This window comes from Tasmannia lanceolata, unplaced genomic scaffold (assembly GCF_043159265.1).
Source record: "Tasmannia lanceolata isolate RefF3 unplaced genomic scaffold, GAP_Taslan_0.1 ptg000020l, whole genome shotgun sequence".
Taxonomy (NCBI): domain Eukaryota; kingdom Viridiplantae; phylum Streptophyta; class Magnoliopsida; order Canellales; family Winteraceae; genus Tasmannia; species Tasmannia lanceolata.
The window spans coordinates 16,034,605-16,050,512 of NW_027518697.1; the positions used below are offsets into that span (position 1 = coordinate 16,034,605).

Here is a 15,908-nt window from a genome sequence, read left to right on the forward strand (position 1 = left end):
AAAACACAGAATAAAAAAATGACGAAATAAAATTTTAATATATTCTCAAAGAACAGGTTCGGGCTCAAATATGTATCCAAATTTAGTCTCAGTGGATTTTATAATGCTGAAGCAAATACATCTCGCCACAACATTTTGAAGTGTACGAAATAGAATGTTCAGGAAGGAACATTTGCCAAATGAATTTCTGGAGCAATCCACACAATGATTTGTAGAATTGAACAGGATGCATATTTTATTGATTTAGAATTAAATCCCTACATACATCCGCAATTTCATTAATATATTCTTGCTGGACCCATACTTAGCAAGATAATCAGCCACATCTTCAGCCTCCCAAAGAATGTGAACAAAAGAATCTTTAAATCCCGATACATCCACAATTTCATAAATAATAAATATGCTAACGTACAAGGCCCCATGTTTTCGCTCGCGCGTGCGGGCGCACACACACACACACACACACACACACACACACACACACAAATCTTCTAAAACACAACTGAATGCTGGTGAGAGGAGCCCTCTCCTCGGCTTCATTTGAGTCGTTCATATCAATGGGTCAAGAGTAAGCTAACATGACCCCTCCAGACAGTCTCTTAAAAACCCTCCCACTCCACTCGGTCCTGGATTCCCCAAAGAACAACCATCAAAGTTTAACTCGATAGTGTACGAATGAAGGGGGAACCCACCAAGCCATTCTCTTTTTCTTGACCTTCTTCCCTCCCAATTTGACCACTTCCAAATGGCCAGTATGATAGTAAAGCAACTTGAACTGTGTTCAGTGAATCCTTTGGGGAACTCGTGACTGCGATTTAAACATAACTTTCCAAAATAAAGAGTAAGAAATCTATTTCACCGCATGCACAGCAAAAGTCATACAATCACAAATCACCAAGCTTGCACTGACCAATAAACAAAAAGCCCATTAATAATACGGCAGCTCAGATACACTACATTATCCAAAATAAATCAAGATAAGCAAAACAAAAACACAGTTCCTCAGTAACAGCAAACCAATGAAACCTTAAATCATCAAAGGTCGCAATAATTCATTACAAAATCCACACAAATTTGCCATCCATAAATCACCTGAACTACACGAACAAAAAATGCCGGTCTATTTGCAGGGTCATGTGCCAGCTGCACTAATCTCTTGTGCGTGAGAACATCTTCAGCACTCTCCACATTCACATCCAATGCATACCTACAGACACCACCAACCCAAGACTTCAACTAACCACTAAATAAATGAATAACTAAAGAGGATCTTTCCACACAAACAGAAGCTCCACTAAATAAGACTAAATTAAACAAGCAGAGACTCAAATGGAAGATTTTTGCCTAAGTACAAGAACACATTAAATAGCATCCAAAAGCAAAATTCTCAACAATTTATCCATTCTACCATCTACTTTCAGTCTAGAAACTAAATAGAGAGAGAAAGAGAGAGAGAATTTTTTAATAAAAAGAAAACAAAGTAGAATTGAAATACTCCAAATGCCCTAGGTCTTTTTTATTTGTAAGTATTATACAAGGATATTTTTGTCATTTAACTTTAAGTTAAATTTTATAAACCAGAGCCTTCTTGTTTCTTCGATAGAAACAAAGAAAGAGGGTTTGATGGAGAAAGCAAAAGGGAAAAGGAAATTTTTACCGGAGAAGGGTGCCCCGGACATCGGATTTTTGCGTTGGAGGTAAGTTGGGTTGAAATCTTTGGTTATTAACATCTAGAATAGGATTTCTTGTTTCCTAGGGTTGTGAAAATGAGAATTTTGTCTATCTTCGCCACCGAGTCTTTTCCGGCAGATTCCTGGTGGCTTGGTTGGACCCGTTGGAATAGTGTAAGCTCAATGGTTCCCACCCTTGGAATCTCATTCTTGTTTTGATGACTCCAATCTCAAGTGATTTTGTATTTCTAATGAGTTTGATTGTCTAAGTTGTAGATCTCATTAGTGTGCAATCAAGGAAGCTTGGATCAAGGCATTGAAGCTAAATTTGAATGCATTTGGAGTGCCAAAGCTAGGATGATCCAAGAAGCATGGTGGACTTGAAGCCTTGAAGATAAAGAGAAGATTGTAGTGCTTTTCAAGTCAAATAGAGTTTGTACTCCTCTCCTTGTTTTTAGAGATGTCAAAGGCACTAAACATAGGTTAAAATGTATTTGAAAATAGATTTGAAAATCTAGGAATAAATTCCAGAGACCATGGCCCAAAAGTCCCTAAAGTTTTTTAAGTAAAAAAGAAATTTCATACAGGGCCGGTCGACCAGGGTAGTCCCGGACTAGGGCTGCACAAAAAACCGTTCAAACCGATAAACCGAACCGAACCGGACCTTTCGGTTCGGTTTGGTTCGGTTTTTTTGCCCCTCGGTTCGGTTACGTTTTCTAAAATCAGAAAACCGATCCCATCGGTTCGGTTTACGGTTCAAAGAAATTTTATCCGAAAAATCCGAACCGAACCGGCAATTGTTAGAAACGTATAAAAAAGTAAAAAACCATGAAAGATTACAGATTACAGAAGGGAGTTGATATTTTCACCCCCCATGAAGTACGCATCCGCCCCCTTTAATCCTTTATAACGTGAACAGAAGTACAGAACATTGGGCAAAAAAACCATGCTGGGCAAACCTTTACAAGAATTTGCTAGCCACCTTCGCCGATTCCACTTGCTCGGCTTGTGGCCCGTCCGGATGCAAAGATTGGAAGAAGTAAATGGGTGCAAACGTTACTAGCAAACGTAGAAAAAAAATAGTAATCATTACGGTTTATTAGATTTGTGATAGAAATGGTAAGTTTTAAATGAAAAATTACCAAAAAAGGGTAACAAAGTATGACAATTACAAACAAAATACAAAATAGGTGTACTGACATATGACAATTACAAAAAAAAGGGGAAAGAAAAATAAGAAAAGTAAAGTTGAAAGTTGAAACCCTAGCTCTCTCTCTTTCAAATTTTATTTTTCAATGCAAATCTCCCTTCTCTGTTTGTCTCCGCCAACAGCCGACCCTTCAGACTTCAGTCCTTCACCACTTACCACTTAGCACAATAGTGATCTCGTCATTCTCTCTTCTCTTGTCTCCTTAAAAAAAACCCAATCTTGAAAAGGAGAAAAGACTGAGGTGGGTTTTGAAAAAGGTAAGAAACCCTAGCTCTCTCTCTCTTTCAAATTTTATTTTTCAATGCAAATCTCCCTTCTCTGTTTGTCTCCGCTGACAGCCGACCCTTCAGTCCTTCACCACTTAGCACAATAGTGATCTCGTCATTCTCTCTTGTCTCTTTAAAAAAAAACCCAATCTTGAAAAGGAGAAAAGACTGAGGTGGGTTTTGAAAAAGGTAAAGACTCACCCCATTTCCATCTTTGGGCCGACCCTTCACCCTAGCTCTCTGCCTCTCTTTGTTTCCATTTCCATTTTTATAAGATGATTTGCAAATTAATTCCCACAACATTCATGTTAGTTTTGAAGATTAGTAGGAGAGGACCTGACTATTGAATTTTAATTGTTGTATCCCTTGGTGATTTTTTCACCGCTCAAATACAGATAAACCATGAACCGAACCAAACCGGACCGGTCAATAACGGTTCGGTTCGGTTCGGTTAGACTGCCTATCGGTTCGGTTACGGTTTGGGAAAAAACCAAACCGATGGGATCGGTTCGGTTCAAGAAACACCCTTAAATCGAACCGGACCGAACCATGTGCAGCCCTATCCCGGACGACCGCGGATAGGTTTCTGTTTCGACAGAAACAAATCCAGCATGATGTGGGCGGACGACCGCCAAGGGTCGGTCGACCGCGTAAAGGTTTAAAGCCGAATTTTTTGAGCGAACAGGTAGTCCTCGCCAGACGACCCCCATTGGGTCGGTCGACCGTGACGGCAGAGATTTTGAAAATAAAAAAGGCGCCCGATAAAGGGCGGGCGACCGTTGTAGCCCGGTCGACCGCCGCGGCCTGACAAAAGAGCCATTGGGGCTTTTTCTCGTTGACTTTTTCAACTCCGTTTTTTACAGTTTTACCCCCAAACGGTCATATTTTCAAATGGGCTATATATACACTATCTAAACCTTTCTTAAACATCTTTTTGCATTATCTTGAACATCTAAAAGATCAAACCAAAGTGTTTTTAATGTCTCTCTCATCTCTAACCAAGGAAGTGGATTAGGCTTATATTTGTACATCTTCATCCATCCTTTGTAACCCTTGTAAAGGGATTTTTAGTTTACTTTCTTTGAAGAACATTGTATTTTGGCGAGTGCGAAGAGACGCGTAGCCATCTCAAGAGCGAGTGTTGGAGACGCGGAGCTTTCTCCGGTTCGTAGCGAGTCTTGCGAGGCGGAGCCGAACCTTTGTAATTGGGTTGATTCCCCGCCATTAAGGGAATCCGTATTGAAATCACCAAGAGGTCTTGGTGGAGTGGAGTAGATCCTTGAGTGACAGAACCACTATAAATCTCGGGTGCACTCTCTCTATTTCTCTCTCTCTTTATTTTGTGATTGGGCATTTGTGGTTTATTTTCATTTGTGTTTAAAGTTTTAATTTGCCATTTAGTTTTTCATTTCTGCAATATTTTTGGCAAAGTTTTTAAAACCCAATTCACCCCCCCTCTTGGGTTGCCATCTACCCTGGGATTTCACTTGGTATCAGAGCCCAAGGTTCTTATATAGATTTTTGAAAATTTTCAAAAATAGAAGAGAAAAAGATAATGGCAACCCCATCAGGATATGTTGAAGGACAATCCGTTTCTAGACCCCCATACTTTAATGGTTCAAATTATGGGTATTGGAAAACCCGGATGGATTTCTTTTTACAATCCTTAGACTTTGAAATGTGGGAGTTAATTGAAGATGGATACATTCCTCCCACAAGTGATAGAAGTGAGTGGTTGGCCGTTCAAAAGAAGAGAGCCGCATTGAATGCTAAAGGAGTTAACACAATCTTTTGTGCTCTATCTCCCAACGAATTCAATCTGGTGTAGACTTGTAAAACGGCTAAGGATATATGGACAATCCTTGAAACCACTCATGAGGGGGCTTCACAAGTCAAAAAGTCTAAAGTTAGTCTTCTTGTTAGTGATCTAGAAGCTTTTAAAATGAACGAAAATGAATCCATTTCCGAAATGTGTTCTCGTTTTACTAATATTGTTAATGAGCTTGAAGGTTTAGGTAAAACCTATGCAAATTTGAATTGGTGACGAGGCTTCTCCGGTGTCTTCCATTTAGTTGGGACCCCAAGGTCACAGCGATCGAAGAATCTAAAGATCTTGACAATGTGAAGTTAGATGAGTTAGTTGGATCCCTCATTACACATGAAATGAAGATGAAGAGAAGGGAAAACCAACAAGCCGAGGCTTTAAAACTCAAAGAGAAAGACAAAGGAAAATCCATTGCCTTCACCGCCAAATCATCATCTTCTTCCTCAAGTTCCGATAGCGATGAATTGGAAGCCTTTAAGAAGTTTAAGAAAATGTGGAAGAAGAAAGGAATAAAAGATAAGAAGAAAAATGAATAAAAGAAAAATGAAGAAAAGAAAAAGGAGGACCCAATAAGATGCTATGAATGTGGCAAACCCAAACACTTAAAGCCGGAATGCCCTCTCCCCAAGAACAAGAAGAAGAAATATGGGAAGAAGAAGTTTAAAGCACACGTGGCAAATTGGGATGGGCTTAGTGATAGCACTAGTTCATCTTCAAGTAAGAGCTCCAAGGAAGAAAAATCAAACTTCTGTATCTCGGCCCATGTTGAACCTACCATATGTCTTATGGCCAACATCGAAGATGATAGAAATGAGGTATGCTCCCATCCATCTTCTAGTTCAAGTTCTAATGATAATGAAATGTCTTATAATGAAGTTTGTGAAACCTTGGATTTGCAAATGTCAAAAAATAAAGCTTTAAAGAAAAACATTTCTCATATTCAAAAAGAACTTGAATCTTTAAATCAAAACTTTTCTTCTAAATTTCAAGCCCAAGCCAAAATGGAAAAAGATTTAAAGCTTGAAAATGAGACCCTTAAGGGTCGCTTGAGTAAACTTGAGACTCATGTATTGAGCTTTCAAAACATGGCAAGTTCATCCAAGTCTTTTGAAGATAAAAGATTTGAGTTTTCAAACCATTTAAATCATCTTCAAAATGAAAATGAGAGGCTAATGATGTGTCTCTATGGCTTTATGAATGGAGATAAGATCATAGATATAATCCTTAAAAAGGCTAGTGTAAGATCTAGAAGTGCATATCATAATTTAACTAGCCTAGCTAACCCCTCAATTCGATGCCATTATTGCGGCCTTCATGGGCATTATTAATTCCAATGTGCATCAAAATTGAGTAGGGATAGCATTGGGACCAAGAGATCTTCGGTTCCCAAAGCCCCAACTTGATTTCATTTTGAAATTGGTTTAGTTTAGGGGCTTGTGCTTAAATCTTGAATATCCATTGCATTTGATGAATTAAAGCCCAAGGTTCAAATGTATTCTTGGCTACTTGCTTTCCTTGGCATGTTTTGTCTTTAAAATAATTTTAAAAAAAAATCCCTCTTGTTTTGAGTTTTTACCTTTGATAGGGGGAATTATTTTTATAAAAGGGGAGAGCTTTAACTTATATTGTATATTTTTTTTATATTCCTCATCTATCATATTTGTCAATAAAATAGGGGAGTTATATGTGTGCATGTATTTCTTGATTTAGGGGGAGTTTATATATTGCATATTCTTTCCCTTGATTCTTGTCTCTTGCCCCATCTTTTTATTGATGCCATAGGGGGAGAGAAATGTATATGCTTATTGGCAAATCCCTTGGGGTTGTCATCATAAAAAAGGGGGAGAATGTAAGCCCAATGGTTCCCACCCTTGGCATCTCATTCTTGTTTTGATGATGCCAATCTCAAGTGATTTTGTATTTCTAATGAGTTTGATTGTCTAAGTTGTAGATCTCATTAGTGTGTAATCAAGGAAGCTTGGATTAAGGCATTGAAGCTAAATTGGTATGCATTTGGAGTGCCAAAGCTAGGATGATCCAAGAAGCATGGTGGACTTGAAGCCTTGAAGATAAAGCGAAGATTGTAGTGCTTTTCAAGTCAAATAGAGTGTGTACTCCTCTCCTTATTTTTAGAGATGTCAAAGGCACTATACATAGGTTAAAATGTATTTGAAAATAGACTTGAAAATGTAGAATAAATCCCAAAGATCATGGCCCAAAAGTCCCTAAAGTTTTTAAAGTAAAAAAGGAATTTCGTACAAGGCCGGTCGACCGGGCTATGCCGAGCGACCGCGAGATGGAACCTGGAATTCCAGGCATCTCAAAATTTATCGGGCTGGTTGACCAGGGCAGTCCTGGACGACCGCGGATAGGTTTCTGTTTCGACAGAAACAAATCCAGCATGGTGTGGGCGAACGACCGCGTAAAGGTTTTAAGCCAAATTTTTTGAGCGAATAGGTAGTCCTCGCTGGACGACCGCCATTGGGTCGGTCGACCGCGACGGCAGAGTTCGAAAATAAAAAAAGGCGTCATTAAGGGAATCCGTAGTGAAATCACCAAGAGGTCTTGGTGGAGTGGAGTAGGTCCTTGAGTGACCGAACCACTATAAATCTCGGGTGCACTCTCTTTATTTCTCTCACTCTATTTATTTTGTGATTGTGCATTTGTGGTTTATTTTCATTTGTGTTTAAAGTTTTAATTTGCCATTTAGTTTTTCATTTCCGCAATATTTTTCACAAAGTTTTTAAAACCCAATTCACCCCCCCCCCCTCTCGGGTTGCCATCTACCCTGGGATTTCAAATAGTCTCCTCACGAGATTTCCAACGAGTCCGGCCTTGGGCAATTCCATCGGACGGTTGGAAAATTATATTCTTTGAGGGTTTTTAAGGAGAAATTGTAAATTAGGTTTTGTTTTGTGAAATTTGCCCTAGGATACGATTTGCATTCATTTTCTTCATCTAAGCATGTTTCTAAGTTTTGGGCAAACCTGTTTGTAGGTGAATAAGTTTCGTTCTTCTGAGAAATTGGGAAAGTGTATCAATGTAAGTAATTTAGACTAACTTTAGTGGCCTTTGCATGAAAATTTTGAAATGATATTGTTCATTTGAAAAATATGACTCAACATGTATTTGAAATAAGATTTTGCAACTCTGGGTATATCTTGAAATTTCATGAGGTCGGCGTTTTGGTAATGTCCCTCGTGCCTGGCTCCTGATGGTTGGTGTGTCCCGTGCTCCCGCCAATGGGAAGTGGTTCGTTGGCCCTCTTATGTCAAAGGAGGCAAAATAATTAAACCCTATCGACTTGTGTCTGATATCTACTGGAAGCAAAAGTAGTCTTGTTACCCCCGCCTAAAACATGGGCATTATTTCGTTATCCTGCATTTTCTGATACGCACGAGTAGTGCCCTTATACGTTTTGATTCTGATTTTATATTGCAACTCTGTTAAAAATTCTGAATTTTCCTAATATGATTTTCTGTTCTACATGTGTTTTCAACATACCTAGACTTAGGTTTAGTTGAGTTATATTACTTGCTGGATTTCGAGTTTATTGTGGTTTCATATTTATTTCTTAGATCCCGGGTTTGATTTCGTGTAAAATCAGAGAGAGAGAGAGAGAGAGAGATTAGCACGTCGAGGAATTTTAGCTGTAAGCTTTTGTCATTTATGATGTTAGTATGTTGTAGAAAAAAATTAATATGGTATGAAGAGTTTCGAGGGTTGTAAATAAGAATTTATCCATTCTACCATCTACTTTCACTCTAGAAACTACATAGAGATAAAGAGAGAGTAAGAGAATTTTTCTTATAAAAAAAAAAAAAAAGAGTAGAATACTATACGTTCAACAATTTATACATTCTAGTATTCTACCATCTACTTCCAATTGAGAGAGAGAGAGAGAGAGAGAGAGAGAGAGAGAGAGAAAGAGAGATTTATAAACAGAAAAAAAAAAAAGTAGAATAAATCGAGTTCAATAGATTACTAATCATTCAGCCTAAAATTAAATAATATTGATCGAGAGACAAAACAAATGATCTAAAGAACAAAAAGAGTAGAAACAGAATGCGAAAAATTAGAAGTAAAGAAAGAGAAAAAGGAGAGGATTTGGAAACCTAGTAGGGAGGCGATTGAAATGTATCCAAAGCTCTTCATCAAATCCAGGAAGATTAGCCTCTTCGTTATCAGATTCTTTAAGGCGACTAAGAACCTCATTATAAACCTCAAGCTTCTGCCTCTGCTTTCGAGAATTCTTCAAAGACGAATCCACTGCCCTACTACTACAGCTCTCGTTGTCCTCTAACGCCATTAACACTAAAAAAGCCACAAAAATGAAAAACCAGAAGGACAAAAAAAAAAAAAAGTTATCTTTCTCGATCTTTTAAGATCCGAATCTTAAAAGACAAGAAGAAAGGATAGAGATCACTCGTGAAAAGAAAGATTTGGAAAAGACGGAGAAAAAGGAGATTCAGGTTCGGGATTTCTCTTTCTTCTTCTTTCGATTTCTATTTTTGCTTGGTTTGTTTTGCATGAGAAATGGGAGGAAAAAGGTTAATAAAAATAGAAATATAAACCAGGGGTGTCGTTATCATAATCGATAGAGGTGGTTAAAGTACTGTGTGTTGTTTTTGGATTAACATGTCGACGTGGATTCTTTCAGAGTATGATTGTTTCTGTTTAATAGTCTTTTGGAATCCGGGATGCAATTTCCGAACCTCGCTTCTCCTCCAATCAGAGTCCTTCAGTCTCTCCAATCATACACAATTCTAACGTGTATGTCCCCTACTATAAGTAGTGGGCCCCACTTTGTAAGACTTTCCGTCTTGCGGGATCGGGTTTCACGCTCTGCTGGAGACCACCTAACTTCATTAAAATTTCAAAGGATAACTCATTTGGATTTTATTTTAATTAGCTCATAAAAAACTATATTTTATATCTTTCTGTTGCTCTTTGCTATATTAGTTTGTATGTTATGCTTTATTTTCTTATCACACAATACTACAAACTTAATCTAAGAAAATCTGAAGGCATCATAGATTACAAGAACCTATTGCACACACTTGCATCCAAACACATGCATCTCAGTTATACACACATCCTATTTAGGAACCCGGAGTGTTATCTAACATGGTTGACTGGGATTTCATCACTCTAATGAGAAATGGAAGTGTTAGATCTTAGTGGGCCCCACTTGCCATCACCGTCCGATTAGATCTAATATGTTATGTACTATACAGGGTCCCTTGCTTCACCTTGTAGGAAGAAGGGAAGCGATATATTCGCTCATTTTTTTCTTTTTCTTTTTGCCGTGGCAACCGCTCTAGTGTATCTAAGACTACTCTTTTTGCACTACAAGAGAATGTGTCTGGGAAGAAAAGGGGATGAATATATCACTTCCCTATGGAAAATGTGGAACCTGAGGGGGTTCCGCTAATTGTTCGATTTGATCTTATTTATGTAAGTGGGACTTGCTTTAAGGTCTGAAAAATCAAGTGGGTCCCACTTATTGTCAAGATAATTAGGGGAAGTGATATGCTCGCCCTCTTTTCTTCCTGGGCAACCCCATCCAAATTATTTATGACTGCTCTTTTTAGTTTTACACTACATGTGGGTGGTGCAGAGAAGAAAAGGGGGCGAATACATCATTTCATGGTAATTAATGGGCCCCATTTGCATCAACCTTTTAGGGAGGAGGTCGGCTCAAGTGGGTCTCACTTGTTATTGTTCGTTTGATCGATATTAGATGCTAATATTGGCGATGACAAATGTAGGGCAGCGATCAATAAATATAAGGTGCCGGCGAAGATAATGTACGGCGGGGATGATGTTTTCAGTTTTGAATGATCTATAACTGATATTTCTATCCCTCTTTTGAGCGGAAATGGAGATGTTAGTTACTTCTCATGATATAAACACAGAGAGGGGTGGTGGTTGGGGCACGTTGAGTTCATGAGAAAAATGTGTGTTTTGTGGGTCTTATGATGGAGACTCCTTTAACCTTTTCTCCTTCCCGTGGATTATTGTTATTGATGCAACCCCTTGTGGTTGATAATAGATGGAAACAAAGTGATAAAAAACAAGAGAATATTTGTCCAATAGCAAAAATGTGTTTTTCTTGTCTTATGATTAGTCTTTTTTTTCTTTTTTTTTTCCATTTTCACCGTATATCCAAACGCCCAGGAAAAAAAAAAGGTTAAGGGAAATTTTTTTAGGACAAGTAGGTCTGTAAATTTGCATGAAAATAGGGAAAATTTTCAATTTTGGAAAAAAAATCAATGGAAATGAGTTAATCTAGTAAGTTTATTTTCCATTTCCAATAAAAAAAATTTCTACATCCAAATAGATTACATATTTGTCGTTGATTTTGCTTTTTCTTTCATGGGTAAGGGTCTGAATTTTTGGGAAATAGGAGGAAAATAAAAGTATCATTTTCCCGCTAATTTTCATATGTATAAAAAATGGCTACTTAGGAGTAGGTCTACAACTTGCGTCGGGTTTTATCCGACCCGCATCGACCCGACCTGAAAATAACATGGGTCAAGTTTAGAAACCGTGGGTCTTGGGTAGGGTCGGGTTTTCAATTGGAAAACCTGACTTAACCTTAGGTAGGGCCAGGTTTAAAGATTAAAAAAAAAACCCGAAATACGAAACCCAGCTCATATGGGTGTGCCGGGACTTTCTTAGACATCAATAACATAGCAAATTATTTTCCAATATATTGATACAATTGTTTTCATTGAGGTTCTCGTGTCAGTTATGTGAAAATTTATATAATGTCTTTCTTAAATTTATACACTTGATGTAGAGATTTTTGGTGTGAAGATTTGTTTTTTGTTTTTTTCCTACAAAGGGCTTTGCTAGCGTCCATCCCATAAGGCATTTCGCGGATGGACTGTTGCATGTGAGAGGAGCCACACAGGCTCACTTTTCAGCGGATTTTGTCTTCATTCACGAGGTGACTGCTCTCACATGCAACAGCCCATCTGCGAAATGCCTTATGAGATGGATGCTAGCAAATCTCATTTTTGTAATGTTCTTAATTTTTTTTTAGTGACAACTGTTCAACCTCGGTTCAACATGGTTGGATACTGATTTGGACCGAACCAAGACATTTTCCGGTGACCCGAACCGGTTTTTACAACATTGATTGAAATTGAAGAAAGGAGTGCCAATATCAAAATAAAAAGGATGCAAGTTTCATTAATCAAAAGGGCCTGTGGAATGTGGATAAGCTTTTTTACTTAGATTTTTCAAATGTTGTTTGTGAGGCGATTATTCCTATTCCAGAGGCGACTGTTCGCCACTTACAGCACTCCCTAGCTGGCAATCGCATCTCTCGATGACAACCCTACCTCTTCGACCTCTCCAAAAGCCGTTTTTTCCACGTGGACTCCTCGAAACACGTGTCAATCAAAACAATCTCCACATCAGCATTTGCCTTAAATGAAAACATCTAGATTAGTTCAAGGATTAACACAAACTGGGATATATCTGATTACAATCCGAAGCTCGGAACTCATTGCCTTACTCATAACTAGAGGTGCAACTAGGGTCGGCTTGGGTCGGGGGTCTGATTGTTTTCATGAAAACCTGACCCTTCATAGGGATTTGCTAGGGCCCATCGCAAAAGGCATTTCGCAACTGATCTGTCGCATTTAAGGCCACCCACCTCGTGAGTGGAGACAAAAGCTTGTCTTCATTCAAGAGGTGGGTGGACTGACTGCGAAATGCCTTTTGCGATGGACGCTAGCAATTCCCTTTTATTTATACATATATAGAGAGAGACATTAGGATAAACATAGCAGGTGAGAATGATAGAAATCTTGTTCTAATATAACTAGAATATTGAGCTGAGTTGCCTAATCTATTACCTAGATGATACAACGCTGCGAAAACTTACACTAAGAAACCGAATTCAGAAACTAAGTTTAGTATATAAATAACCTGTCCTTTGCACCGAACCGACTGGCTCGTCTAACTAAGCAACTAGGTGGTTCATCGACCAACTTGATCAAAGCAAGATCGAAAAATCGCATGTTCCTATCGAACAGGGACGAATCAAATGGTTAGAATGGTTAATCATATGTTTAACAAGTTGGTTTCAAGTTTAAACTATAGACTAGTCTTATTATTAGTTGACTCGATGCACGGATCAAAACTGGCCGTCCTAAAGGCAAATATCACCCCACAGTCGACGAATTGACTGTGCAGATAGATGTGTTCTCCAAGTATATGCCTTCAAGATGCAACGACTCCCCTCCAAGGATTGTCTACCCAAACACCTCAACAGCCTCACGAACACGACTCATGTTACCTTGTCTGATAAGATGGAAATTTGGATGAATATGAGCATTTGTACGAATATTTATAGGAATTGAAGAGGAATATTGAAGAGATACTTCTCTTGAATCGTAACTTTAAAAATATTTGCGACTTTTCACACAAAATAAATAAACAAAATTTGAATTTCTAAATGACTTATTATTATTATTATTATTATTATTTTGAAATGATAGATATTTATTAAAATGAAATGGCCATGACCAGCTAGGATTACATTACAAGGAAAGAAAGTAAAATAACAAGACAAAAATCTCCTCAAGAGGGAAGAAAGTCGAAAAACTCTAACTCTGCTCTAGCCACTCCTGCACGAGCAAGATGATCTGCCTCTCTGTTTGCCGACCACCTAACATGTTGAAAAGCGCACCAAACGACCCGCAACCCGATCCAAAATCTCATCAATGAACTCTGAAGATCTCCAAGGGCATGTTGATCGGCCATCCAAGCATCGGATGACATTTAGGGAGTCCCCTTCTACGATTAAGCTATCCATACTTCTCTCCAATATCGATCTTATTCCTTGGAGAATTGCCCTTTCTTCTGATTGAATGACTTATTATTAAGTTACGGAAAAAAATCACCGATTATTCATCTCAAAAATATCATTGCCAAAGATTGTAAACCTTTCAGTTGAGTTGTTTTAAAGAAATTTAGTCTCAAAAACATCATTGTCAATGACATTGTCCATGCACTTAGGTTAAGACGCCTGTAGACATGGCCTATGTAGCTACCATTCCCCTTGTCAGCCACTGTTTAAATACTCTAAAACGCGATTTACCAACTCAACCTAGTCTTTCAAGACTTGATGAGAACTTGGGTCCATTTTTCTATTGAAATAAGTAAAGGGAAATGATTTCAGCACAAACATGTTTTTATACATGCGCTCATGTATCTTGTCCTTTAGTATTTAAAGAGCTGTAAAAGGGTTGTTACAGTTCCCAAAAACCACTTATGAGACCATTAAATACTAGAAGACAAGATACATGAGCGCATGTATCAAAATCTGGTTGTGCTGAAATCATTTCCCTAAGAAAATTTCAGGCCTATTTGATGTTTCTTTCGTATTTTCATTAGAAAATTATACAGTGAATCGGGGTCAACGAGTTGATAGTTATTTCTTGGAATTGAGTTGGCTTAGCCAAGTTTCAAGTTGACTTGTCAGATTTTAATATTATGGTTAAAATGTGAACAACTTGTAAACAATTAATCAAACAAGATTAGGTGCCAATATCAACCTAAGAGGAGTATGCTAAAAACTAAAACAATGCACGTTTTTAAGAGAAATCATATGATGCGCAACTGTCAAGTCATGTGATGGTAGTACTTAAAAAGTGGGTAGCTGTTGAATCAAATATCAAGGGGGGTACCATTTTGACGGTAGTTGACGGTCGGCCACCATATAAAAACTCCGTTTTTAATATCTCCGGCTGAATTAAACACGTTCTCATTTCGGACAGCGACGTATAAAGTCAGCTTCTGTTGGATCAAATATCAATGGCCGCTCCCTGATTATGTGCAGCTAGGATTGGGAACCAGATAAAAACTTGGAGAGATGTTTGTTATTTAATGGTGTCTATTTTTTTTATTTCTTTTTGTGGGTAAGCTGGGGTTTGGCGGACCCCTACCAGAGCATTGAGTAAGGAAATTTTTACAAGAGAAAACGGTTCCTACACACATGTGTAGATAAGTTATCTACACACTAGCTTAAAATACAGTGGGGGCCACATTATTTGGGTGATCCAAACCATTCATTTTTAAGGCCCTCACATAGATAGGGTGTCCACAAAAAATCAGATCCATAGGATCATCCTAACCATTCGAACTGTGGAGGCAAAAATTGGACTAATTTGTGAAGGTTTAAAGACATCCATTTTACCTCCACAAATCGTAGGGTTGGGATGATCCTATGGATCTGATTTTTTGTAAACACCCTATCTATGTGATGGCCTTTAAAATGGATGGCTTGGATCACCCAAACAATGTGGGCCCCCACTGTATTTTAAGCTAGTGTGTAGAGAACTCTCTACACATATGTGTAGGAACCGTTTTCTCATTTTACAAACGTTGATACATTGTATTTGAAGCATCTTTGCTAACAATATCCAAACGTGATTTAATGTCTTACGAGGGAGGGTTGTCATGGTGGCTAACTTTCTCTATAGTTATAAAAAAGACATGATATGGTGACTTTGGCCAAGAATAATGACTCATGGTGCTATCCACAATACATTGAACATTAGTTATCCAGCAGTTTGAAGGTGCTTTATGGAGAGGTGGAGGTTCACTACCAGCCCACCGATATTTTAGGAAGAAGAAGGAGAAAGGATATTTTGGTATTTTTATTGTACTACACCACTCTTCTGTGCAAATAATATACACGACCTGCCCACCGGTATTTTAGAAATACCATACATTTTCTTCGTAAATTTCAATGTAATATGAAAAACCGGAAGTGATGTATCATTAATTCATTACCCAAGGAAGTGATATATTCACCCCCTTTTTTTTTTGCTTGGGACAGCCTCCTCTGGTGTATTTGTGACCATGGTTTTAAATTTCGACCGAAATCCAAAATTTCGGTCCAAAATTTTGGATTT

General features: G+C 38.1%; 1 protein-coding gene across 2 annotated transcripts in view; it reads right to left on the reverse strand.

Moving 5' to 3' along the window:
• The window catches only part of LOC143854706 (serine/threonine-protein kinase STY46-like), a 68,704-nt gene extending 59,183 nt beyond the window's left edge, over positions 1–9,521 (reverse strand). The window contains exons 1-2 of one of the 2 annotated variants that reach the window (XM_077364803.1): positions 9,087–9,521; positions 1,093–1,207 (exon numbers count right to left, since the gene is read on the reverse strand). In XM_077364803.1, the coding sequence (XP_077220918.1) occupies positions 1,093–1,207; positions 9,087–9,280 (309 nt within the window). In that variant the 5' untranslated portion in view covers positions 9,281–9,521. The remainder of the gene's footprint in view (positions 1–1,092; positions 1,208–9,086) is intronic. The other variant, XM_077364802.1, reaches the window with a different exon arrangement.
• Positions 9,522–15,908: the final 6,387 nt, after the last annotated feature.